This window comes from Cyprinus carpio, chromosome A21, assembly GCF_018340385.1.
Source record: "Cyprinus carpio isolate SPL01 chromosome A21, ASM1834038v1, whole genome shotgun sequence".
In the NCBI taxonomy this organism is placed as follows: domain Eukaryota; kingdom Metazoa; phylum Chordata; class Actinopteri; order Cypriniformes; family Cyprinidae; genus Cyprinus; species Cyprinus carpio.
The window spans coordinates 7,690,523-7,717,135 of record NC_056592.1 but is presented as its reverse complement, the minus strand read 5'-3'; the positions used below and the strand labels follow the sequence as shown (position 1 = coordinate 7,717,135).

Sequence of the window (26,613 nt, the reverse complement as noted above, 5' to 3'; positions counted from 1 at the left end):
CTTTTTTGCTGAATGGAATTAATTTGCGTTTTTGTAAAGTTTCACATGCAAAATGATCCCCATTCACACAGAATTGTGAAAACAACTAAAAATGCTGTATTTAACATGCCAGGCCAGTAGATGGCGATGTCACTTTGTAAAGAAACTTGTGGACGCCTATAGACTGATCATGTACAAAATTAGTGTTGCATATTTTCATATTCCCACTCCCTATTAAGTCCTATTGTACCGAATTTTGGTTGCAGTTCCACTGGGGGCGATCGCCACGAGTGCAAAATGAATGGGAGTCTATGGGGCTAGACAGATAAATTTGTCCCTTTCACCCGATTGCCGTTGAGAAATCTCAGATCTGATTGTAGGTTTTGCAAGTTCAACATGGGTTATAGGTCGGAAGTTGAATGAACGAGAACTTATGTCCTTTCGATTTCTTACAGGTTGAGTTGTTGTTGCCCATAACACGCTACCATTCTGCTAATGAACGTATAACGTATGACGTCATTGACATTTTAAAAGACTTTTAAAGCAAATAAGTGACTCTAAAAAATCTAACACCCAGCAATGTGTAATTTCTTTGCATCTCCTTTCGAATACAACATTCAAATTACTAGACAAAAAATTATATCCTGAGAAAAGTGGATTTTGAGGGGCATACCGCCATTGACCTCCATTCATTCTGCACTCGTCCTGTGAGCGCCCTCATATGGAATCAGAGTGGAAATTGCAACCAGTTCAGAAGCCGGAAGTGTAGTGAGAGTGAAACTTCTCGCCATATTAGATGTTCTCTGGTAATACACATATGCGTGACATCCCCGTTGTCACAAATACGTGCTTTTTTTTTTTGTTTACATGGAGACGATAACGGTATTGTTTTTTCAAAAAATTGCACTTTGAAACCTGTTTTCAAAAGCTTGTGTTTTTAGGCCCCAAAATGCCTTTGTGGTGTATTTAAAAAATTTCCATTTTTAGTTGATAATGGCGTTGTTTCAACGCCCCCTAATATTCACAGAAAGTCTACAGCAGTACTTTTGATTTATTCATCCAAATTTTGCCAAATTCCATGACGTTCCACATTACATTATAAATTCCATATTAATAATTGGATTCCATGTGTGCATGAAATAGACACTGCACAGTCAAAATGTGTTGTCAGAGGAGCTCTTGTATTTATTTATTTATTTTGCTGTTTTATGCTCTGCTTATAGTTAAGACTTCATGTTTTATTTTGTAGATCTGTTCAAGCCACTTGTTTTTGGGAGATCAAAGGGAACTACATTAGAAAATGGTCTCATCCTCGTTTTCCCTGCTTGAAAACATATATCTAGCTTAACTAACTGATTATTTTTTTAGTGGTTTTCATATACAAATGTTTATAAATAATAATTTCCAGATACTGTGCATTTTAATGATTTCTGATTTACAACTCATGTTGACATTCAAATTCTAAAGCAGCTGGATATTTGTTACAAAAAAAATGTTAGATACATGAAACCCATTTTAAAAGGCAAATGATTCAGCCAATTTTCTTTTGCATTTTTTAAAAAACTAATTGTTTCAGTTATAGCTCAAGGATGTGTTTTGCTTAAATCTAAACCAGATGGCTTGAAATTGCCCTTTTGTTTTTTTATATTGTAGGAAGCAAAGTTTGATGCTTAATAATTCATGTTTATGTGGAAATGCACAGGTTTGACACTACAAATCCCAATGAAACATTGATAAATATGCCCATTCAAAATGTACTGTTAATGTATTGCTTTTCATTCTATTCAGAAACCTTCGAAATATCAAAAGGGTGTTAGATTGAGCAACAGTAATGGTGTTAAACACACCAAAGAGCCCATTGATTGTAGCTAGAGCCCGTTCCATGAAATGGCTGCAGTGTTGTTTTTTTCTGCTCTTCCTTCTTCGTGAAGAACAGTAGAGCTCCATCTGAGCATGCTCAGTGTGGGCCATGTCAGAGCTTTTTACAGAGAGCTGGTCATGTGACCTGTGCTCAGGGACGGTGCATATGTGGGAAGATAGCTAGTCATTTGGAGAGTAAATTTGTTTCCTCCTCCCACATGAATGAAGACCACTGCTTTAGGCAGGTACAGCCATGTTGCTGGAGGGTTTGACCTCTGATGAAGCAGGATTATTTCCATCTCCATTTTTGCTTTTGTGGTCACAGGAACAAGTATTTCTGCTCCCAAGTAGGTGCAAGTAGCTGCTCCCAACTGGTATGTTTTTTGAAAGAAATGGACTTGGTACTCAAACAATCCACTGTTTTGCAGTTTGGAAATTCGTTTTCCTTCTTGTTCTGGATATCATATGATTCATCTGTCATCTTTCTGATGAACTGATTAAGCTCATGTTCCAGGATCTGAAGAGCGGGCCTGCTTGAAGTTGGACAGGATCTTGTAGCAATCTTGGATCTGCAAGAGTTGGTCCTGCACTCATCCCAAATCTGAACTCTGAACACTTTCCTTGGGAAGATTTTTCAGGGGTAGCTGTACCCCAAAACCATATTTAATTAGCCTACCATGCTTCTTCATCAACTTTGATGTTTCTAAATCTATTTATAGGAAAAAAGGGTAGATTTTTTTCAACACCCTTACGAGTCGTCAACTTAGAAAGCCTATCAAAGCCTCTCAAAAAAATCCAACACAAGTCCCTGTAAAGTCTTAGACGAGAACTTTATTGGCATTAATAGATGGTTTACTACAGTGTTTTTGCATTTGTCTTCAGTGGCAGAAAAAGAGAACTTGCAAATGGGATAAACTTGAGTAGCCAAGCAAATCGAGCCAATTATGTGGGCAATCCTTGCTGACATCGACCACCTATAATCAGCAGTGCAAAACATAAACTGGCTGCTCCTCTTGCTGGCAATGAGCTTGGTTTCGTTGGCTGGTCCTGTTGTAGATTCCTTGGAGGTGAATACTAGGATCCCTCTGCATTTGTAAGAAGCTCGTTTGCATGCCTGGAGCCGTCTGGATTTATATTCTCAAAACACAACTCTGCGTGTGTGTGTGTGTATGTATGTTTGTGCTATATTGCAATTTCTTTTGTGATAGGGTGATAAAAACCAAGCTGTAGAGAAATGCAAAGAAGAGATAGGCCATCCAAACGGGTAGTGAATAGCCACACTGTCGCTCTCTTTTCTATATGTTTGTAACTCTCCCTCCTTCCCTCTCATTGTTTTCCTTAACTGTGCTGTAGAAAACCAGGAAAGCATAGCTCTTAGCCATTTCCCAGCTGGAGAATGTGAAACTACGTTATCACTCTTTGAAATCTTGAGGGCCCTCAATATGATAATTATGGCTACTGGGAAATCAGTTTATCTGACTATCAGTGTCAGTGGTATGAAGTGACTACGAAATGGCAAAAAAATGGTGAAACTCCTAGTATGCTATGCAGGGTTCAGTTGTGAAACTTTGTTCAGTGGTGGTTTCAGTAGTGCAGTATTTTGGCAGAATGACAATCAAGAGACTTTTCTGCCTCTGCCAAGGTTGTAAGACTAGGCCTTGACATGTGGTGAGAAATGATTCTTGCGAAATCAAAAGGAACTTTGTGCTTAAGATCTATTTCATTGCTACAAGAGTTTAGCTTATTGTGCAGAGTATTCATAGTCCTCATTTTTAATGTATTCATAACACTATATTGCATCTGTGTAGAAGAAATGCATTAGGACTGTGGAAGAATTTAGAGCAGTGGAACAGCTGTGTATACCCAAAGAATCTGCTATAATATCAGTACTGGTTAGTATGAGAGCACTAGATTTCTTTCAGAGAGCAATCTACAGGTTACAAAGCTAAGTTATATGAACTGAATAGCCTCCTGCTTTGTGTTGCTCTGATAAATGGAGATAAAGGCAAGATTTGTGTCATGAAGTTGAGGCTCTCTGTTGTTTTTTACAGTTTGGAAGAGAAACACTACATGGTTCTTGGCAATACTGGAGGACATTTACACCGTTCAAAAGTTGGGGTCACATTTTTTTTAAATAATGATGCAAGGACACATTAAATTGATCAAAAGTGACAGTACAGACATTAACATTGTTCCATTTTCCAAAAAAGAGAATAAAAATTGATGTGGTAAATTAAAAATAAGTGAATAAATCAAACAAAAAGGACATAACATAGGCTTTTTTTTTTATTTGATATATACATTTTCATTTGAAACAGCAAAATGAAATTTTAATTTTGTCTTGAGCTAGTTGAAATATTCAATTGAAATATACAAGATTGTACTGTTGAAACTGTATCTGTGAAATATGCCATTCCTCAAGTATCTTTTGATGGAGTCAATTTACGTTCATGGACTCCAGTGCACGTTCCTCGTTTAATGTAAATGATTTCAGTTTTTTTGAGAAATTGAAACTGATCCGTGAAGACTATATCAAATCATCATTGATTTTTATTAGCCTGTGCTAGCATTTACTCGATCACTAACCCATATGAAGCAGCATGTTGATTTCTGCATCCGATTAAAATACAAATGTACCAAACAGCTTGTTTTCAGACAGCTTTGATTTGACTACTAACATTAAGAAATGTTTTTGCAACTGGTTTCTCTGGGCCTTGTGTCTCTTGTGACATCTGTGCCCTACTAAGGGACTCAGAAGAGATAAAGACCTCTTGAGAGACGACAGCAGATAAAGGATAACACAGTCTTGCTCCTGATCCCTGTGGTAGCCAGCAGAGCTTCATGTTTCTATGGCTTCACTATACATTTCCTGCTCCTTTCTAGCAATGAAATGGCTGCCTGAATTCGTTGTTGCCCTGCTCTCAGGAGAAAAAAAAAAAAACGGAAATTTGAACTGGCTGGGCATGCTCAGTGTGAGCTTTAGCTAGCTTAACCGACAGAGGGAGCCTCTGGGTCACATGATCAACAAGCCGGTTGAATGCTTGCATGCGGGAGGAGAAAGAAAAGAGAAGCAGTCAGCTCGAAGCTCTTTCTCCCTCAGTGGAGGCCATCGTTGTGAAAGCAGGTATGAAACCAATGGAGGAACCTTCAGTTACTCAGTGCTTGGGTTCTTCATCATGCTGGTTCTGAATGTGCATCATTTGAGACTCGTCATCTTGTTTCCTCGTGTTTTGTCATCACTTACTCATCTCATCTCATCACTTTCAGTCCATTGATGTTCAGAGGAGAGGAACGCTCTGAGAAATGACTGAAATATGGCATCCAGTCTTCCTCTTAAGCTTTCAGCCAGTGTTGTAGTCAACGGCCCTCTCAGCTGAAACAAGAGAGTGTCAAAATCCGTTTGAGCTTGAAACCTTCAACAGTGGCTTTTCCTTCCTTCACAGAGGTCTGAGTCAATGTTTGAAGTTTTGAGAAAAAATCCTGGGGATTAATAGCGTTTGTGGTCAGATGGTTGCTGCTTCTGTTGGCACAAATCTATAGAGAAATATTAAGCAAGGGAAGAGGATTGGTTTCTGAATATTGGGCAGCAAGCAAGAGGTGGGTTCAGTTTTTATATGCTCGCATCTCATTTTGAATCATCTCTTTTGACATCCTGGGCCTTTTAGTTTGCATTTGCTCATTCTGCCTGTTTTGAAGACTTCATTGATCTGGATCCAGAGAATTTTAGATGCCTTTAAACAGTGGAGACCTAGCAGGCATCCCAAAACGTTTTGTGCGCTGTTTTTGTTTTATTCTTTAATTCTTAAATTTTCGGTTCTTATTTTTTTTTATGGAATGTTGCAGTTATCATAAATGATTCATCTGTGCATGTTGTTATGTGTTTTTAAATTCCTGTGCCTTTGTCATTTTTAATCAAAAATCGCCTTCATAATGATATCTCTTCTTCAATGGCGTATTGCACCGGTTCAATGATGTGAATAGTCCAAACAATACTAGATCGGCAAAATCAAAAAAAAATTCTCATTCGAGAAGCTGTTTCACTGGGATATACATCACAGGAAGACGATTACAGTTTCTGCTTCATGTTGACTTTGATAAGCATTTGAAACTGTAGACATTATACAACTATAAACGCTTCAATCTTTAGTATGTTACATTGTCAAACTTCACACACATTTTTAATGAAACTAGTGCCGTACAGTTTTGAAAATAAATATGGTTATTTTGCAGTTTAAATCTGAATTGGTCTAAAAAAAAATGTACTTTTTGGCAGTCAGATCAAATTTTTGATGTTTACTTTTGGTTGATTCGTCACACTGGAAAAGGCAGGTTGTCAGTTGTAGAGGCATTGGATTGTGGGATACAGTATTTCTCATTGTTTGCTGTGTTGTATTTGCACATTTTGCCAAAAATTGTTGGTAATTTTATTTCATGAATAATTTTTGTGGTATGCATACCATATACTGCAGAAATGGTAAGAGTTGTGTGGTAGTATTCTCTTCCAAACATAGTCATATTGTTCAGGAAGAAAAAAAAAATTGCAGGCCCGGGCCTGTTGTGAGATCCTAGGCTGCCAGTACGAGGAGACTACAGTAAATCTGAAAACTTGCTTTTTGTATGTTTCCTAAGAGAACTATTTGAAACCGTCCAGTTGCAGAGAGGCTTTAACAAGAAACAGTCTGTGTGACAAGACTGATGACACAGTTTATTGGTAAGTCTTTGCTGTAGAACTAAAGAATGAGGCCTGTTGTGTTTTTCCAACCTTCCCCAAATGTGAATTGACCAAACAGGCATAAAGTCTTGAGTTTCATTTTGTTTGTTGCTACATGCATTTTAGCCATATTTTGTAGTGTATGATGAAATCCTTCTGTGTGTTTGTGTGGCAAACTGATTTGTTACATTTGAATGGATTGGTCACCTGTGCCTTGGCTTGTATTTTGGTATCTTCATTGATTGCCATTCATGCGTGAGTCACAGCCACAGCTGACACACTGTACGGTCACTTTGACTCTGACGTTTGCTTGCACACACATTAAACTGAAATGAAGGTGTGATTCATTTTAAGCACTCTCATTATTTCATACGTCCTCATTAAGAAATTGTGCTCTCGGCTTGCGGTGTGTGTTGAAACTATTAGAAAGGTGAGGTCAACAAAATCCTCATGGGGTTTTGTTGTTTGCTCTTTGATCTCTGCCACCGAATGGTATGATACAAACCCGGGTCACCATTTACCTCTGAATCCACAGCTCAGATTAATTAAGTCTTAAAAATCCCACCGGGTGGCTGATTAATTCTTAGCAGATACCAGAGAAGCTGATCGTACGCATGTGGAATGGAAGAACCTGTTTATTGGTGGAGGGTTGAAAAGTAATGCTGTAATTACAAAAATATTGCGGTTCTCTATAGACTCCAAAATAGGTCATTAAAGGGACAATTATATAAAGTGGGTGATATCCAGATAATTATTGAGAATTTATTTTTTACGAACCCCGGTATAGTCTTATATGTGCATATATACTTTCTAGCAGCATAATATTTATTTATTTGATATAGATTCAGTTTTCAATCATATATTATATCTCGTTTTTTATTTTTTTTTATTTAAACTCTAAATGTGTTGCTCGCCACACAAAGCTGTTTGTCTGCTATCCCCAATCCACCCAAATCCCAATCCAGTACCCCATATCCAGTGGAAAACATTCCCTGTCTGGCTCGTTGTATCAGTAACACTGTGGTTACAAAATGGTGGAAAGGAGCAGAAGGCCCTTCCCTCCTCTTTCCTCTACTGAGCATGTTCCCTCTTTGGCCTGTAGGGGGAGATCCAGGGAAACAACTGGATAATCGCAGTCAAATGCTTTTCTCTCAATGAGAGGAATGTTGGAGCTGATATCTGGGATCCATTTCAGCTGGTCTGCTTGGAAAATGTTTTGGCGATGAAAAGATCACTGGAGTTAATATTCAAGGTGATGGTTTACAGTATATTGATAACATAAAAGGGCTTGACATGATTTTGAGAGATTCTGTGATTGGAAAATGTTTTGGAGTTGAGCTTTTTTGGTTGTTGATCATTTTTAATATGGCTGTGCCAAGTTGTTCTTCCTGTGAAACTGTGAATGGTAGCACTGAAAACCGCCACGCATGCTAGAAATGCCAAGAGAGTGGGATATACTAGCTGTGGTTAGGTCAGAGCATCTGTGACATTTGGGCAACATGGTGATGGTGCAAATATTCTTGAAATCAGCTGCATATTTGCATTTGCTCATATTCTTGCATGTAGGCCTCTGAAATGCCAGTCTAGACTGGTTTTAGTTTTGGATGTTGAAGGGAATTTGGTGTGCTCATAAGTTCCCTTTAACATCTGAAGCTAGTGCACACTTTTTGTGTCTGAATTTCTCCCAAAATGAAGTGGAATGTCTTACAGAGGGAGATTGAGTGAGAGGTCGTATTAATCACTCTCATAACAGTTTTCCATGAGTGAACTTTTACTCTCTGAAAGCTAAGAATAGCTGACTAATTAAATTTAAAAGAAAATAAGAAAAAAAAAATAGGATTATCTAGTCAACCTAGCTAATGGTCAACCTGGCTAGTCTTCTGTTATTAGTTGACAATTGAGACCCACTAGACAACACTGTGTCAGTCTATATATTATGGATTCTTATACTATTGTTAGATATTTGAAACCATTTATCTTTGTAACTTAGTCTTTTGCTAAAATGTGAGTTGTTTTGTGCAACTATTTCTTTTCAAGAGACTATTTTTCTCATGTGCCAAGAATGTCTCTTCAGCTCTTCTCTGTTTGCTTTAAGAATGTTTTTCTAAGATAAGGAACATAATGCTCTGAGCTAATTTTTGAAGAAAACCAGTGATCCAAACCAGGTTCTAGGGGGCACCTGAAGGATTTAGATTTTGCTGTATTAAACCTATTAAACAAACATTATGACTTCAAATAGAAACATTATGACTGTCAATTGATTTAAATAATATGATAAATCTTCTTATTTATTTGTTAGTAATTGGTTAATGCATTGTTACTTATTAAAGCAGTGTAATTAAGTAGTAAGGTATTTCGTAGACAGACTTCAGATTTCTTTACTCATCTTCTCATTAATGTTTTTACTAATGACCGTGTGATTTGCTTGTATAAATTCAGCTTTGATGCTAATTATATGCAAAGACTATACAAAGACTGCAAATGACTTGTTAATCTGGATTCCGTTCATGAATAAATTTGCTGTTACTGTGGATGGAGGGGTGCTTGAGCCTTACTGATAGGGCAGTTGAGGCACAGAAGACAAAAACGGTTGGGACACACAGCTCAATTTCAAGGATTTGTCTTAGAAATTGTTGCTTAAAAAGGGTACTCTCATAACAAGAGACATTTTGTAATAACCAAGGTATGACTTCATCAGAGATGCAGCTGAATGCTGGTAAGACAGAATGATCCCAACGTGGCAGACCTCGGAGTTTAACCACAATCTGTTTGGGCTGGTTTGATAAGGTGTGATGGGGTCTTTGTAGTGTCAGTGGGGCAGATCTTCCCTGGTTTGGGCAGGGAAAGGGGGGGACTCTTATTATGAAGTGGCTCCCCTGGTGGTGAGAGAGAGGAACAGAAAGCCACACAACCTCCTTTGTTGCAAGAGCAGCTCCAACGAGCGGCAGACATTTTCTGGCTGTGCAACGGAAGGCAGCCGGTGTGTCTGCCAATCAGATGAGGTCTGGGGATCGAGGCTGGGGTGGGGGAGGGGACAAACGGTGGGAGAAAGCTCGGATTTGCTTGTAATTACTGCACCCTCTGACCTACCTCTTCCTTTTTGAGCCTGGCTGCAGAGATTCACTCCAGTAGTTGGTATGTGAGTAAGACTGGATGCACTACTTAAGTTGCATGGCTCGAGGACATATGCTTCCAGACAAAAAAATCAACAAGTATATCTCATCACCTCATGCCTTGCTGTTTGTTTCCTGTTCAGGGTTTATTATAAACATGCTTCTTCAGTGACAAGAGAATTGGGTGAAGCTGAAATCCTTGATGCAGGTGATCACCTGACTTTATTGCAGGTTTCTCCTGGCTTCTTGGGATGTGGTAGTAAGTTGAGTAGTAGCTCAAAGGATTACACATGATCTCAGGTGTTTTCCTAGGCCAAAGCTTGATCTGCTTTGTTAGACTGTATGGGAGTCCTGTAGAGGTACATTGTCTTTTGGAGTGAGACCTCTAGACATTAGGACACTCTTTCTAGAGTTGCGTTTTCTTGTGATTTTGTTAGATCTCAAGGATGTGACACATCTGATGGTACCAGCATGATGATGTTGTTGTATCCATTGAGGGCAGTTTGGACTCTCGATGCACCATTAGAGAGGACTTTCCATGAAGTCTCAGCACTTTCCCAAATTTGTCTTTGAATCTACTTACTGAAACAGGGATTTTTTTTGTTGTGGCTTGTTTTGTTTCACTTACCGTAGCAGGAGGGGTGTTCCACATGGACTTTATCAAGATATGGATCAAGCCGTCTACTTCTGGTGGACCGTTAGCCAAGAACGAAAGTGACCAATTCAACCACAACATGTAAATGAAAGAGAGAGAGAGAAAAATTTGTGCAATTAGGGAACAAGAGCATGCTGGACCTCAGTGTCCACTCTCTTCCTGTTAATTCTTTCTGTTGTTGTTATAAACGTCATGATATTATTGGGCCTGGTCATGACTGGTTCATTTTAAATAAAGACATGTTTTTTTGTTTGTTTTTTTGATTATTGGATTTAAAAAAAAAAAAAAAAATTTTTTTTTTTTAGGTATAATGAACCTGTAGGATTTGGTTGAAACCAGTCATGGCTTAAAGCATTGGGAGATATTGAATCTCTTGAAAATATAACCTTGACTCAGGAGTGATTGACAGCTCAAAGCCCAGCCAATCAAAGCCTTTGTTATTCAGATGTTGTTTAGACTGAAGCTTTGGGATAAGCCTCTCATATTCCCAAGGGAAGTCTCCATGTTTTTTTGTTTTGTTTTGTTGGCAGTGGCCATAATGATTATCTGCTATTTTTAGAAACAGGGGTTCATTTAATTTCGATTCAAACTCTAATTTGATCCGCTTTCATTCTCATTACCGCTTTAATTGTTTTAGACAAGTTATTCCTGCCATCAGCCTGGCTTGGACATTGTAAAGTTTCCTCTCTCTTTAAGAGACATATTATTCATTACTGCTTTGATACTCATAGTTTGCACATACAAATTTTTTCACATGGTATTACATATGTTATGGAAACCCAGTAATTCAACTGTGTGCTTGTTTTCAGCCCTCCAGTTTGGCCAATGGGAATTCAGGGAAGAGGGAGACCATGAAGTCCGAGGGGACAAAAGAGTCTCGCAGTGATCAAGAAGAGGGTAAATACTGAATTTATTTTGATTCATGAGCATTTATTATATAATGTTCATGGCAACATTTTGACTCGTTTCACTCTTGATAGCCATGTCTTAACACATTTTGACTCATTCTTTAGTGTTTTATTTAAAAAATGTTGTTTATTTGAAAAAACTATTACATTTAATTTTGAACATTTTATTTTACTTTTTTATTTTTATTTGTATTTTTGTTTTTAAATAGAATAATTAATTTAAGTGCTTTAACAAAATATTTCTTTCTGGTCTCTGGCATTATTTACTTCCATTGTGAGTGTCTTCTATTCTAAGCACAAATTTTGCTTCATTTTTAACAATATGATGCCAACTTGTTTTGAACCTGGAACAACCTCTTAACTCTTAAGACTGTGAAATCAAATAATCTTTTTCTGTTCTGTTTCTTTTAGGAGGAGATGAAGATCACTCGAACGGGCAAGCCGACCCTCTCAGAGAGGCCACTGAGCTGAATGGGACCTATGAAAATATGGACACAAAGAGAACTGAACAGAACCAGTCTGCACAAGGGTCACCAGCCCGATCCTCAACCATGGAGAACGGACTGTCAGAGACTGTGCCGCCCCACGGCTCTACAGTGGGCAGTAATGGATATATTCTAAGCAAACAGCAGGAAGACACAATGTCAGCCCCACACAGGACTAACTGGTCTCCCATAGGGGGTTCCACACTGGGGCATGGGACTAAAAGCTCGCCAACTTCAGCTTCTACATTGCGACCCCCAGAACAGGGTTCTTCAAACAGTCCTGCAAGCCCAGGACCGAGCCCAACAGAGATGCGAGCAGAAACAGAGACTAAAAATGGCATAGTATCAAATACGCCCCCACCAACTATACATCGCGCACGCAAAACTATGTCAAGGCCGGCTTCAAACCAGACACTAAAGGTAATGAAGATTTACCACAATGAAAAATTCTGCGTCAGCTGCACTAGTCATGACTGCAGTGCATTCAGCACTGAACATCCCACAATGTTGTTTTGGTCTTTTTTTTTAGGTCTCATGAATCATGGTCATGGATACATATAATAGCATTTCTGTTCCTCCTTCAGTTTTTGAATAGGGAAAATAAGGAGCCAGTCATGGTGAAAGATGACAGTCTGGGTAAACTAGAGGCAGTGCAGCCTCAGCCATCTCCAATCCAGAATCAGCTACCTCAAAGCCAAATTGACGCCACATCTGTACTGAACACCACACCAGCCAAGCCACAAAACAGGTTATACACTGTACTTACTTTCTTTGTTTCCAACAAACCTTGTCTCTCTAAAGTTTTTTTTTGATGTGGTATTCCATTGACATTTTATTTACATATATCTATGAAAAAAGTTTGGGATGGGCAATATAACGGTAAATTTATATTAATTTTTTTTTTATATATATATATATATATATATATATATATACTGGCCATTGTTGGTTATTCCATTGTGCTAATTTCCCACATTTTTTTTTTCTTAATGTTATGTTTTAATATTAAATAACTGAATCTTAAGTTTGTTTTAGTATTTTTCAAAAAATCATTTTATTAAAATTAAATAAAGTTCCTGCATTTTAAAATTAAGTATGCAGTATACATATACATATGCATTTACATAAGCTGTATATACCAGAATTCTCTCTTTATGCATCGACAGTTGAACCCAGACCTGTCTCTCCCTCAGTAGCAGCCGTGTCAAGGAAGAAGAAAAGAAAGATGGGAATGTATAGTCTTGTGCCCAAGAAGAAAAATAAAGTTTTGAAACAACGCACAGTTCTGGAGATGTTTCAGCGTATGTCCCAGTCTCCACCCAACCCTCAGGTCAGAGATCGGACCATCAGATTCACACCTAAAGAGCGAAAAACTATCATTGTGTTGTTAAAGTATTCTTTGAGTAGTTGCTTAAATTGTTAGACTTAGACTTGACCATTAGTATTCTTATCTTAATATTTTTGCATTGCTAATAGGTTGAATCTTTCTGTACTTCTTAAAACCAAGACATGTGAACGTTGATATCTAATGCCAGTCTTTTTATTCCTTGGCTTCGCAGCAGTCAAAAGAAGCCGTGCATGTGAATGGCGAGAGAATAGAGAATGAGTCTGATGAAGAAGAGTCAGAGGACGGAGAAGACACAGAGGAGGATGAGGAGCTGGTCAGAGTGGATGGAGCGAAACCCTCTCAGGAGGGACCCAAGATAGATCCAGTCTCTCAGGTGGGAATTTCAGCAACAAAGCTCATGAGCCAATGGAAAAATGGTCTCATCCATTCTTCTTTTTTTTTTTCCCATCTTGTTGGTTATTTCCCAGATTTTTTGTCCAAATGGCTTGTTCACTGTACCTGTGAACAAGTTGAGTAGCATCTAGTCATTACATTCCTTTGAAAGGATGTTTATTTGTTCATTTTTCATTCAAAACCTCTTGAAGAAGAACAGGAGTCTGAGGAGTCACCGGAGGGTGAAGGCGAAGAGGAAGGGGATGAATCAGACTTGGTGAGTTCACAAACATTCTATCAGAAGACACAGCATAACCAAGAGTTATTTGGACACAATGCTTTGAGACCAGTGAGTTTCACAGATCTGATTTGAGGTTCCTGAGATAATGCTTTGTTTCAGTTTGCGGACTGTAAGTTCCTTCTGTCCTCCTCAGAGTTCAGAGTCCAGCTTGAAAAAGAAATGGAAAAAGAAAGTCAAAGGGGACCATGCCTGGCTCCGACCATCAAGGAAACGCAAGAGGAAATTGAAAGCGAAAACAGAAGGACTATCAGGTACAGTAAATGTTAAAATGCCTGTTTTCCTGGAATATCTGCTGTAGGGCAACACCTCAGCTGCCAATGACTTTCATTTACAAATCTGTCCCATCATAACTTCAGGAATAGAGTCCCAGTCTCAGTCTGAGAGCCAGAGCTCCCCATCAGCTCCTTCTGACAACAGGAAAGAGTATAAAGAAGTCCCACTAGACTCCCTAAACCTAGCAGCACAGGAAGCCTTACTGACATCTCAGAGTACAGGTGAAATGATATCCTGAATTATTATTATTATATACATTTTTGAGTATTTAACATGGGATAGCAGTGAATGATCTTATAGATGAAAACGATGGTTTGCTTTTTCACTATATGATGAAGTGCAATGAGAAGTCTGTTTCTTGTTTAATGCTATATAAATTTGTTTTCTCTTCAAGTTGCAATCTTTTAAGTTCTTCAAGTTTAGAGTAGAAACTGGTTGCTTCATCTAGTTACAAATACATTTTTTATGTCTTAGGCTTAACCATCTGACTGGTTTCGATCTCAGACACGTGTAAATTTGTATAGTAAGGACTTTGTGGTGGCCTCCATCTTGGAAAAAATTAGTCATCAAGACTCAACCGATATGGTGCCCCCTGGTGGTCATGTATCTATTGACGTGTAATCCAGTTTGTGCTATCTGTGCAATATTTTCCATCGATATACATCTGATTATGAAGTAACATTGACTTTCTGCCTTCTGTGTTTGCAAAATGATTGTCTTTAAGCTCTTTCAGGATTACTAGAGTCTTACAGATGGTGTTTCTTAGCTGTTTCAGGGTCAGTGGAGAGCACAGACATGGTGCAGGAACTGCCCCTTTGCAGCTGTCGAATGGAGATGCCCAAGAGCCGAGAGATTCTCACACTTGCGGACAGGAAGTGTATGGCCACAGAGAGCATTGATGGCCAGGTGAGATGGTTACCCTTTTGAATATGTAGAACAATGATGGTGACAGTGTTTGCATTTTCAGGAGTATATTATCTCGCTATATACCATGGGTACTCAACTCTGGCCCTTGATGTCTTTGAGTTCTCGAGGTCCTCAAGCTCTGGCCTCACTTTTTGATCCAACTCACCTGCATTCCTAGTAATCCTGAAGATTTTTATTAGCTTGTTCAAGTGTCTTTGATGTGGTTTGAGCTAAACTTTGCAGAAAACTGGACCTTGAAGGCCAGAGTTAAGAACACCTCCACACACAAACAACTCTTTTTCTACACTTCCTTAAAGATACACAAGAGGAATAATCAAGGTTTTTCGTATATTTTTTTATTGCTACGTGGCAAACAAGTTACCAGTAGGTTCAGTAGATTCTCAGAAAACAAATGAGACCAAGCATTCATGATATGCACGCTCTTAAGGCTGTGCAATTGGGCAATTAGTTGAATTAGTTGAAAGGGGTGTGTTCAAAAAAATAGCAGTGTGGCATTCAATCACTGAGGTCATCAATTTTGTGAAGAAACAGGTGTGAATCAGGTGGCCCCTATTTAAGGATGAAGCCAACACTTGTTGAACATGCATTTGAAAGCTGAGGAAAATGGGTCGTTCAAGACATTGTTCAGAAGAACAGCGTACTTTGATTAAAAAGTTGATTAGAGAGGGGGAAAACCTATAAAGAGGTGCAAAAAATGATAGGCTGTTCAGCTAAAATGATCTCCAATGCCTTAAAATGGAGAGCAAAACCAGAGAGACGTGGAAGAAAACGGAAGACAACCATCAAAATGGATCGAAGAATAACCAGAATGGCAAAAAGGCTCAGCCAATGATCACCTCCAGGATGATCAAAGACAGTCTGGAGTTACCTGTAAGTACTGTGACAGTTAGAAGACGTCTGTGTGAAGCTAATCTATTTTCAAGAATCCCCCGCAAAGTCCCTCTGTTAAAAAAAAGGCATGTGCAGAAGAGGTTACAATTAGCCAAAGAACACATCAACTGGCCTAAAGAGAAATGGAGGAACATTTTGTGGACTGATGAGAGTAAAATTGTTCTTTTTGGGTCCAAGGGCCACAGGCAGTTTGTGAGGACGACCCCCAAACTCTGAATTCAAGCCACAGTACACAGTGAAGACAGTGAAGCATGGAGGTGCAAGCATCATGATATGGGCATGTTTCTCCTACTATGGTGTTGGGCCTATTTATCGCATACCAGGGATCATGGATCAGTTTGCATATGTTAAAATACTTGAAGAGGTCATGTTGCCCTATGCTGAAGAGGACATGCCCTTGAAATGGTTGTTTCAACAAGACAATGACCCAAAACACACTAGTAAACGAGCAAAGTCTTGGCTCCAAACCAACAAAATTAATGTTATGGAGTGGCCAGCCCAATCTCCAGACCTTAATCCAATTGAGAACTTGTGGGGGTGATATCAAAAATGCTGTTTCTGAAGCAAAACCAAGAAATGTGAATGAATTGTGGAATTTTGTTAAAGAATCATGGAGTGGAATAACAGCTGAGAGGTGCCACAAGTTGGTTGACTCCATGCCACACAGATGTCAAGCAGTTTTAAAAAAAACTGTGGTCATACAACTAAATATTAGTTTAGTGATTCACAGGATTGCTAAATCCCAGAAAAAAAAATGTTTGTACAAAATAGTTTTGAGTTTGTACAGTCAAAGGTAGACACTGCTATTTTTTTTGAACACACCCCTTTCAACTAATTGCCCAATTGCACAGCCTTAAGAGCGTGCATATCATGAATGCTGGGTCTTGTTTGTTTTCTGAGAATCTACTGAACCTACTGGTAACTTGTTTGCCACGTAGCAATAAAAAATATACTAAAAACCTTGATTATTCTGGTTAGTCACATTGTACTGCTATTATTTTGAACAATACTGTAAAATATTATTATGGTAACATTTTTTGTTATGGTTTGTGGTGTTTTATTGATTTTATTTCAGAAGGTCCTAGGTTTCGTATAACTGCTGAATACTTGGCATCTTCTTTTTCTGTATTGTCATGTTTCATGTTACAATACACGCTTTTTACTCTTTTTAAAAGACGAGGTTCTGAACTCTATTCTAATTGGTTCCCTGTTGTTCTGGGGGTAGCTGAGCCGTTGTCAGAGTGCAGTGCTGAAGCACGAGATGATGAGGCCTTCAAACTCAGTCCAACTGCTGGTTCTGTGTGAGGACCATCGTACGGGCATGGTCAAACATCAGTGCTGCCCAGGCTGTGGCTTCTTTTGCAGAGCCGTGAGTCTTTGGCTTTACCCAAGAGAACGTTTTAGGTCTTTGATTGGGTTTCAGCATGACAAGCCAATGGCCAAGAAATTCTTGACTGAGTGCATGTGTCTGAAAAGCTCCAGAGTTTTTACTTCAGCCACATTTGAGCAAAACACTCAAAGGTATTTCATGTGGCCATCGTGTAGGGCGTCTTCATGGAGTGTCAGCCAGAGGTGAACATCTCCCACCGGTTTCATCGAGCCTGTGCCTCGGTGCTCAACGGGCAGAGCTTTTGTCCACACTGCGGAGAGGAGGTCAGCAAGGCGAAAGAGGTCACCATTGCCAAGGCCGATACGACGTCTACTGTGCCTCTCACCCACGGCTCCTGCACGCCCAGCACCTCAGAGGGCAAAGCAGACACCACCACTGGAGGGTATGTGCAAGCTGTTTAATGTTATGTACCTAGGTAGGACTTTCTGGATCAGCATCCTTGTAGGATTTTTTTGTGTTTGTTTCTCCAACTTTTGGGTTAAAATTGATTTGTTGGTCAATAAAGGTCCACTCGGCTCTCTATTCTTGGAGAGGGCAAAGCAGATAGCACCTTATCGAAACCTCCACGGTCACATGACACATCTGTGTCACCTTTGGGCTCCAGAACCGGACCTGTAGGAGCTGGTTCTGGAACCGGACCTCTACCAGGAACCACTAAAGAAACTCTGGAAAGTGTCCTGCTGGCTCTAGATGCAGAGAAGTAAGAAAACCAACAATTATGGCCACATTATCCATACTAACATGGGGTTCAATCATTATGAAGTCTTGTACAACTTGCACTGACTCATTCCCATAATTTCATCTACTCCAAGCCCAAGAAGCTTCGGTTTCACCCAAAACAGCTGTACATTTCTGCCAAACAAGGGGAGCTGCAGAAGGTCCTATTGATGCTGGGTAAGAGAGATGAATAAAGTTATTTTTCTCATTCATGGTTGTCTGCTCTGTGCTGGAAACCTCCTTTGTCATTCTCAGTGGATGGGATAGACCCTAACTTTAAAATGGAGAGCCAAAATAAACGCACACCGCTCCATGTAGCAGCTGAAGCAGGTCATCAGGAAGTCTGTCATATGCTGGTGCAGGTGAGGGCAAATGCTACTAAGCTAGTATTAACTGACTCAAAGATGAAAATTCATCATTAATTCACACCCATAGACCCCACCTGTATGTGGCTTTCTTTTTTCTGTGAAACACAAAAGAGGGCCCCTGTAGTAGTTCTCAGATCTCAACTGCATATACAATTATGACTTTTCAAGAAGGCCAGAGTTAAGAACTAGGTTTAAGTCACACTAGGTTTGAGCTCAATGACTTTGACGTTGTCATTATTAAAATCAGCTGATTTTATTTTTCAGGCTGGTGCAAACCTTGACATGTGTGATGAGGACCAGCGGACTCCCCTGATGGAGGCATGTGAGAATAATCATCTTGACACAGTACGCTATCTTCTGAGGGCTGGAGCCATCGTCTCTCACAAGGTCAGCTGGCACGATCAAGAGGGCTGATAAGTTTAGCACAACATTCTGTAATCAAATGCTTTTGGGGAACATTCACTCTGTTTGAAGCCTAATCACACCCTGTTTCCTTTTCTTTTCAGGATGTTGAAGGTTCAACATGTCTCCATCTTGCTGCTAAGACTGGACATTTTGGCATTGTACAACATTTGCTGTCTACAGGCCTTGTAGATATTAATTGCCAGGTTTTGGAACTTCTGTTACATTTAACATTTGTAAAAATATTTAGAGAATGCAAGATGGTGTTTTGGGGGATTTCCACCATTTGAGTCAATAGACTGTGCCAAACATATCTCAGGAATTTCACAACTGCACCAATAGTCCTCCATCCAACTGAAAACTACTCCTACTGGTTCTTGTTGTGAGTTTCTCGAAGATTACAAGGCACGTTAATGATGCACTCTCAATTTTTTTGGTCATTAAAAAAAAAAAAAGAAATCTGAAATTCCTCAAAAAAACACAGTAGAAAATATTTTGTTGCTTTGGACATTTTTCTTTGGCTTTTGATAAGTATAACAAATTAACTTTTCACTTATACATTTAAAAAGTTTGATTTTAACCTTGAAGTATTATTTATTTATTTTTGTGATTTAAAGTATATACCAGTAGTTCTCAATTAGAGGGCCTCAAGATGACATAAAATGATTTGCATTTAAATTTACATTTTTTATTATTTTTTAAAAGTGTGGTTTCTAGACCTGGAAAAGCCATGTAAAATAATAAAATCTTAAAATGCCATGGGCATTTTTGTAATGAATATACATTGTTCTAGTTATTTCAAACTTCAAAGTAGTTCATTGCATTGTAATTTTGAGGAAAAACAATTTTGTAAAAATCCTCATAATCCTTCAAATTATTGGTGCATTGAGTATTGTTGTGGACAGTGGGAGCCATTGGAGTCCAAAATATTGAGATGTAGTTGCATTTCTTGTTCCAGGATGATGGAGGTTGGACAGCTATGATTTGGGCCACGGAGTACAAACATGTAGACCAAGTAAAACTGTTGCTTTCCAAAGGGGCTGACATCAACATCCGAGACAAGGTCTGTGTGCTGTGTTTTGTATATGGAAACCTGTTTTTGGTTACATGTGTCTAAGTTACATCTGGAGTTTTACAGTATTTTGTATTTTCATTTCTTGCATATGTTTAGATGACAAAGACTGTTTTAAAATGCAGTGTATTTGATCTGTTGCAATTGCCAACTTTGATTCTAGGAGGAAAATATCTGTCTACACTGGGCGGCATTCTCTGGCTGTGTGGAGATAGCTGAGATCCTGCTGGATGCAAAGTGTGATCTGAACGCCGTCAACATCCATGGAGACTCACCGATGCACATAGCGTCACGGGAGAGCCGGCTCGACTGTGTGAAGTGAGTCAACATCGACTAGGTTTTATCGATCCAGACTGATTGATTGGGAAACTTCCTTTCAATCTCACAGGTCTGTAGTGAGCTAGGCTTATTTACAGCTTAGAGACGTCTGAGTCGTCCTCCTAGAAGATAACTGTACTGCAGGATTACACCCATATCCGATGTACTGCAGTCTAATCAGGTGCTTGTGTAGATCCTAATCAGCTTAAAGCTGCATTTTTTTTATTGGAGACTGGATCAATGTCACGTAGATTTATTGAAGCTGGACACTAGCAATAAAGGCTTGCTCTCATCATTTCCTGGACAAATTTGATTATTGATCCGTTGGCAGGCAGTTACAGTGATTGGTTGGCAATGTAATATTGCCACAGGAGAAGATGGATTACATATTTTTTTCATCCTTAGAATTGGCTTGTTTGAAACCCGTGAATTAAAAAACTGAGGATGAAAATGTGTCTAAGACAAAAACTTTTTGTTTTTGGAAAATGTTAGTAATAGTAATAATAATGTTGTCCTAACTTTTAAGAATACCTCTTTTGTGCCTCCTGTAGCTTGTTTCTGTCACGAGGTGCTGACATAAGCCTTAAGAACAAAGAGGGAGAGACGCCCATGGAGTGCTGCAGCCTGAACTCGAAAGTTTGGTCCGCCCTTCAAGCCAACAAAAAGCAGAGAGAAGCTAACAGCAATCAGACTGACCCTGTAGAGAAGCTTCTCAACAGGTAGATCCACTTAATTCATATCTCATTGTCCTTCAGCTCACAGTATTACCATGTTTTATCTAAACCAGAATTAAGACCTAAATTAGCTTTTAAATTACCGTGTAATTGTGTTTAGGGACATCGCCAGAGGCTATGAGAAAGTCCCCATCCCGTGTGTGAATGCAGTGGATAGCGAACCCTGTCCTGACAACTACAAATATGTCCCTGATAGCTGTGTGACGTCCCTAATGAACATTGACAAAAATATCACCCACTTGCAGGTAAACAAGCTGAAGTCCTGTTTTTTTATTCTAACACTTTTCAAATCTCATTGATATAAGAAAAAAACAATTACACAACTCAAATTTGAGTTGGCTGGTTAGCTAAGACAGAACATTGAGTAATAAATCTCTAAACGGAGGAAAAAAATATATAATTGTTATTTTGCTCCGCAGTACTGCGTCTGTAAAGACGATTGCTCCTCAGCTAGATGCATGTGTGGCCAACTCAGCCTGCGCTGCTGGTATGATAAAGTAAGTCCATTTCTGAGCTCTCCATCCATAGAACCTAAACAATCAGCTCTCTGGCAATCACTCCTGATGTTATATCTGTAAATTGGGAATATTTGGGTTATTTTGAAGCACAGTTACATGAATTACTGGCTCTTACTAGCTCTTAATGTCATTTGACTTGGCAAACATCTCCACCTAGAGGTGGAACTAGCTAAGTACAAGACAATGCGATGTGGTCCAGTCAAAAGTATTAGTGGTGCTAAATCAAATATCACTGTTAATAATGCCTATACTTGGAGTTAGGTGTTTGTTAATTGTATTAAAAGTATTAAACTAGCTTAGGTAATATTGATATCTTTATCTAAGTGATAAAACAGATCAATAATAGGGGACCTGGGCATTATCTATGGACAATAATAAAGTAAGAAACTAGCAAACTGCATACCAATGCCCTGAAAACCATTCTATGTAATCTAGCATCATGTTGGCGAGTTTTGAATTGCCAAGCACCACTGACATGTTGCAATGTGCATTTTAGTATGAGAGCTCAAATGTTTTGTGTTTTGTGGCATCAGGAGAGCCGTTTGCTGCCCGAGTTCTGCAATAAGGAGCCACCTCTTATATTTGAGTGCAACCACGCCTGCTCCTGCTGGAGAACCTGCAAAAACCGTGTGGTACAGAACGGACTGAGGTACCTCACATCCACTTACATTTTGGATTAAACCCCCTCATTGTTTTTCAACAGCTGTTAGGTTAAACAATATTAACACATCCTAAAATGTGACGTCAGTGTGGCAGATATGGGTTTTTCTTTTTCTTTTTTTGAAATATGCTGATTTATGTCAATAAAATAACTTCAGCTGATCTCATGATTTTCATTCTTGTGTAAAGTTTGTCATCCCTAAAAACATTTTGTAATTTTTTATTTATTTATTTATATTTATAATTTTCTACACATATTTTTTGTGAACAATTGTGGCCCCCTAATGATCTATAGACTTTAGTTTGAAAACTTCTTATCTGGAGAACAGGATTACTGATATATTGGTCATATCTGTTATATGTATAATGCAGTTTAATTATAGTATATGAAATGTACACATAAAATCCTGAAATTTATTTTACTAAAAACTCACTCAATAATATTTGAAAACAGGAAATGTGCGGTCCAAAAACTATGTAGAATAATTAAAAAATCTGACAATTAATCACCCTGACCAACTATTTAGTATTCACATGTACTTGTTGTTAAATTGTAGTATATTATCTGGATTGAGTGGTTTTCTCTTTAATAATTTCTTAGGATAAGACTGCAGTTGTTCAGGACGCAGATGATGGGATGGGGTGTCAAGACGTTACAGGATATCCCTCAAGGAACATTTGTTTGCGAGTGAGTTTCTTATTTTGAGCTTTATGATGTTTCTAAAGTTGATTGAGGCCTGCGTTATTTCTTCCTGACTGTGTGTGGCTGTGCAGATGTTTGTTTAGGTGTGTCAGTGTGGATACGATTGTGTGCTTAGTGTGTTTGTACCTTAATGTCTCATTTCCTTCCAACAGATACATTGGTGAGATCATCTCTGACGCTGAAGCAGATGTCAGAGAGAACGACTCCTATCTTTTCAGTCTGGACAGCAAGGTATTGCCATCCTAGGATGACTTCCTTTTAAAATCACATTACCTCTCCTGTCTGCTCCCGTCAATAGTGGATTATCTGCATGCCTGCAAGCACATTGTGCATGTATCGTTTAGATGACCTCTGTCAGCACAGAAGAATGATTTATTTGGCTGTATCATGATACTTTTAGTACTTGTATTTTAAGCCTTCAGTAGTCTTGCATGGACAGATGTTGGAATGATGGCATAAAATCTGACATGAATCAATTCTAATCAGCATGCAAGCAAGCAACCACAAAGGGAAAAAACTGAAGTACTGAAATCAGTTATGATAAGAAATCAATCAAATTAATACTTTTTAAAAGTATTATTAAATTAATAGGGTAAATAATACTTTAAATAAATAATGAAATCCTATTCAAAAAAGGATGCATTCAATTGTAATTGTTTTTAATTCTATTCTATTCTATTGTTTTAATAGGCTGTTTCTATTATTTTTAAAAAATACATCACAGTTTCTGCAGAAATATTAAGCAGCACAGCAGTTTTTAACAATGATGATAATAAGAAATAAACTGTTTTCTTGATTAGTGATTCTAGTATTGATTGTTATGTAAATTATGATATTATAGAGTGGACTTATGATGTTGAGATTTAAGTTTTGCTTTACAGGAATAAATTACATTTTACTATACGGTGTACTGAAACAGTTAAATTTTAAATTGTATTTCACAAGCTTCATAAAAATCATACATATTTTACCAGAATATGTATATATATATATGTGTGTGTGTAAAATACTTAAAAAGAATAAGAAAAAAAGAAATAATGAAAGCTCATCCTTATTGTTCTCTTCAGTGTGACCTCACTCTACAAAAACCTTCTCAATTTATTTTCTGTCACTGCTGTTGCAGGTGGGTGATATGTACTGCGTTGATGCGCGTTTCTATGGCAACATCAGCCGCTTCATAAACCATCACTGTGAGCCGAATCTGTTCCCCTGTCGGGTGTTCACCTCTCACCAGGACCTCAGATTTCCTCACATCGCGTTCTTTGCCTGCAAGAACATCAGTGCCGGAGACGAACTTGGGTCTGATTTACATCATTGTCCATTTACTTGCTAATAATCAATTTAGGTTGACTCAACATGTTAGTTTCCCCATCATGCACTTCATGAATGCATTTGTTGGTGCTCATTTATTTTTACCGGAATATAAAATTGGAATTTCTCTCCCCGTCTCAGGTTTGATTACGGTGATCACTTCTGGGTTGTAAAAGGGAAGCTGTTCAGATGCCAGTGTGGCTCATCCAAATGCAAGCACTCAGCCACTGCCATCGCCCAGAGACAGGCAGACAGTACTCCGGGAGACCAGCAGCCCAGCGCCCTGCCCGATACCAGCTCGTCCACCCCATCCAGCCCCAGCTAAGCCCTCTGACAGCCATCTTTCTAGCATAAAACATCCGGTTCTCCTACTTTTCTACTTCTACGGTTGCCTCCCATCACCAGCACGGACACCTCTGTTATCTCTAATCAGCTCCGGTTACCAACCCGGGCCACTTGATGCCACACCCACAGTGCCACATTTAGCTCTGGTGGTCTGAAAGCCTTGATTGGTTGAAACGGTTTAGGGGTTTGAAGTCTTGAAGGTGAGAGGTGCACAATTGGAGTTTTTTCAGGGTGTTCAGTACGCACATTTTGTACAGGTTTTTTTATCATCACCCCGCCCCTTTGGACCACGATACATCTCGTACAACATCATGAAAATAGCTCAAAGTGGATTCCTGTTTTTTTTTTCTCTCTTGAGAATGAACCTGTTTGAGCCAGTTTATGGACTTTGCAACAGGTTTCCGTTGAGTACTACCTTATTCTTGTCGCACAGTGTTCTCCTGCCCGACTCGAACTTCTGTGTCATTCGCATACATGCATCTTGTCATCTTTTATGAACTTAATTCTTCAGTGTTTTACTTCAGCAGTCAAGGTCAGCAAAAACTGAACTATCGATTCCCAAATGAGTTTCAAATAATTAGTTCATTTAACACTTTATACATCTTTTGTTTTACTTTTCTTCTGATTTTAGTTTTTGTACATTCACAGAATATGCAGATAATTATAAAAAGGTATTCAAAGACCAACCTTTTTTTCCCAGTAGCCTTTTCTGAGTCCTTCAGTGGGCTGTATTAACTTGAGATGAGCTATTGGCTAGCGATCATTGGACTTAAGCGCCCGTCGTGCTTGTCCTCCTCTGATTGGTTCACAGACGCAGGACGTCATGTCAGTGCTACTAAAATCATGAAAAGGCCTCTGAACAGGACTTTTTGGCACTATTTTCCTCCCGGTAACAAGCCCAGGTCTTGAGTATAAATGCGTTTTAATGGCGAATCGCCACTGGAAGTGCAAATTAATCCTGGACGAGTCTAAAAACAAGCCCTATGGGTTATTTCCTGCATGTTACAGGCCTGGTTAGACACGGCTGCTGTTAAATACATATTACTTGCACCCCCATCGATGCAAATGCAAACTGTAAAATATTTCTGTGCGTACTTTCGGTCACAATGATGGAACCTATTAGCATGCTTTTGAGACACGTGCTTTAGGAATAGGACTGGAACGTTTCACTCTGGTGGAATGAAATGTGGTCGGGTGTAGAAAAACGCAAATGGTGCTGAAAAAAGGTTTTTGTTATGTTTATTTTTTACTCACTAAGTGAATACAAGTTGTAAAATATGGTGAACAAGCGTTTCATTTTTTTTTTTCTTTTTCATTTGTATTTTTAAATTGGCATCTGTTTTTTTTTTTTTCTATCTGTTAGCCTGTATCAATTTTGTTCCATAAGTTCATGTTAATGGTGAAACTATTACAGTCTTTTTAAATGTTGATAGTGTAGTCATGTCCTTCGTGCAAATCCAGACATAGAGATTCAAAACACTGCAAAATGAGGGGGAACAAAGAAAACTGTAACACATTTCTGGACCGTGAAACATGATGCACAACCGTACTGGTTGTGTTTTTCTTTTTCAATAAATTTACTACTCATAAAAGAGAAACATCTCTGTCACTATTATGCAAAAATAACATTAAGTTCATCCCATAACGCTTTTTGAGGATGCAGATAATTTGTGTTTTTGTCTTTGGAGTTACACTTTTAAACCCATGCGGCCACAAATGCGATGCAAAACAGGAAGCCTTTTGATCATTTATCAAAAGATTTTTTCATTTTTATAAACTCTGATTATTCTCTTCCTGATTACTTGAGATTTTAGTTGTAATTGATGCAATGAAATGTGAGCTGATGATTGAGGCCCTCTGACTTTGCTGATAAAGGCTTTTTAGTAATGAGACTGGAAACCGCCTTTCCGCATTCCACAATTGCAAACTTTAAGACCTGTTGACTATTACAGCGGTCAGTACAATTATGAGGATCAAGCTTTGTGGATGCACTATGTTACGGCTGAGAAGCTGAATCGTGAAATTTCATAGATTTGCACAAGGTTAACAAATAGGCAGGGCCATGAAGAGGTCAACACAGCATAACTCTGACTGGAAGGAGAGAAAATCAGCTGTTATCTATGGTAGGATGTTCACTGGGTTTGTCTTTGGAGGTTGCCGTGTCATTATCTGGGTTGTGGATTGTTATTCATCTCTATCACAGTTAACTCTTCACTTATTTTAATGATAGATGATGATGTAAAATGACTTGC

At 38.7% G+C, this 26,613-nt stretch overlaps 1 protein-coding gene across 1 annotated transcript; it reads left to right on the top strand.

The window, feature by feature from the left end:
- Positions 1–2,041: 2,041 nt before the first annotated feature.
- On the top strand, positions 2,042–24,391 carry LOC122149283 (histone-lysine N-methyltransferase EHMT1-like). The gene is made up of 27 exons (XM_042778830.1): positions 2,042–2,906; positions 11,128–11,215; positions 11,638–12,131; positions 12,296–12,462; positions 12,876–13,041; positions 13,274–13,432; positions 13,634–13,708; positions 13,866–13,983; positions 14,089–14,226; positions 14,772–14,911; positions 17,049–17,192; positions 17,369–17,595; positions 17,719–17,911; positions 18,023–18,107; positions 18,186–18,292; positions 18,563–18,685; positions 18,805–18,906; positions 19,659–19,763; positions 19,936–20,090; positions 20,642–20,809; positions 20,925–21,069; positions 21,244–21,321; positions 21,876–21,991; positions 22,604–22,690; positions 22,858–22,936; positions 23,829–24,004; positions 24,158–24,391. The coding sequence occupies exons 1-27, from the start codon at positions 2,862–2,864 to the stop codon at positions 24,339–24,341; spliced, it is 3,864 nt and encodes a 1,287-aa protein (XP_042634764.1). The 5' UTR covers positions 2,042–2,861; the 3' UTR covers positions 24,342–24,391.
- The last annotated feature ends 2,222 nt before the right edge of the window (positions 24,392–26,613 follow it).

What these genes read in the sequence shown, in the direction of transcription:
- LOC122149283 (XM_042778830.1), top strand. Translation starts at nt 2,862, where the DNA reads ATGAGCTTGGTTTCGTTGGCTGGTCCTGTTGTAGATTCCTTGGAG. An exon ending in CTTCAAACCAGACACTAAAG is followed by an intron (nt 12,132 to 12,295) that starts GTAATGAAGATT and finishes TTCCTCCTTCAG; the next exon opens with TTTTTGAATAGGGAAAATAA. An exon ending in TTTTCAGTCTGGACAGCAAG is followed by an intron (nt 22,937 to 23,828) that starts GTATTGCCATCC and finishes CTGCTGTTGCAG; the next exon opens with GTGGGTGATATGTACTGCGT.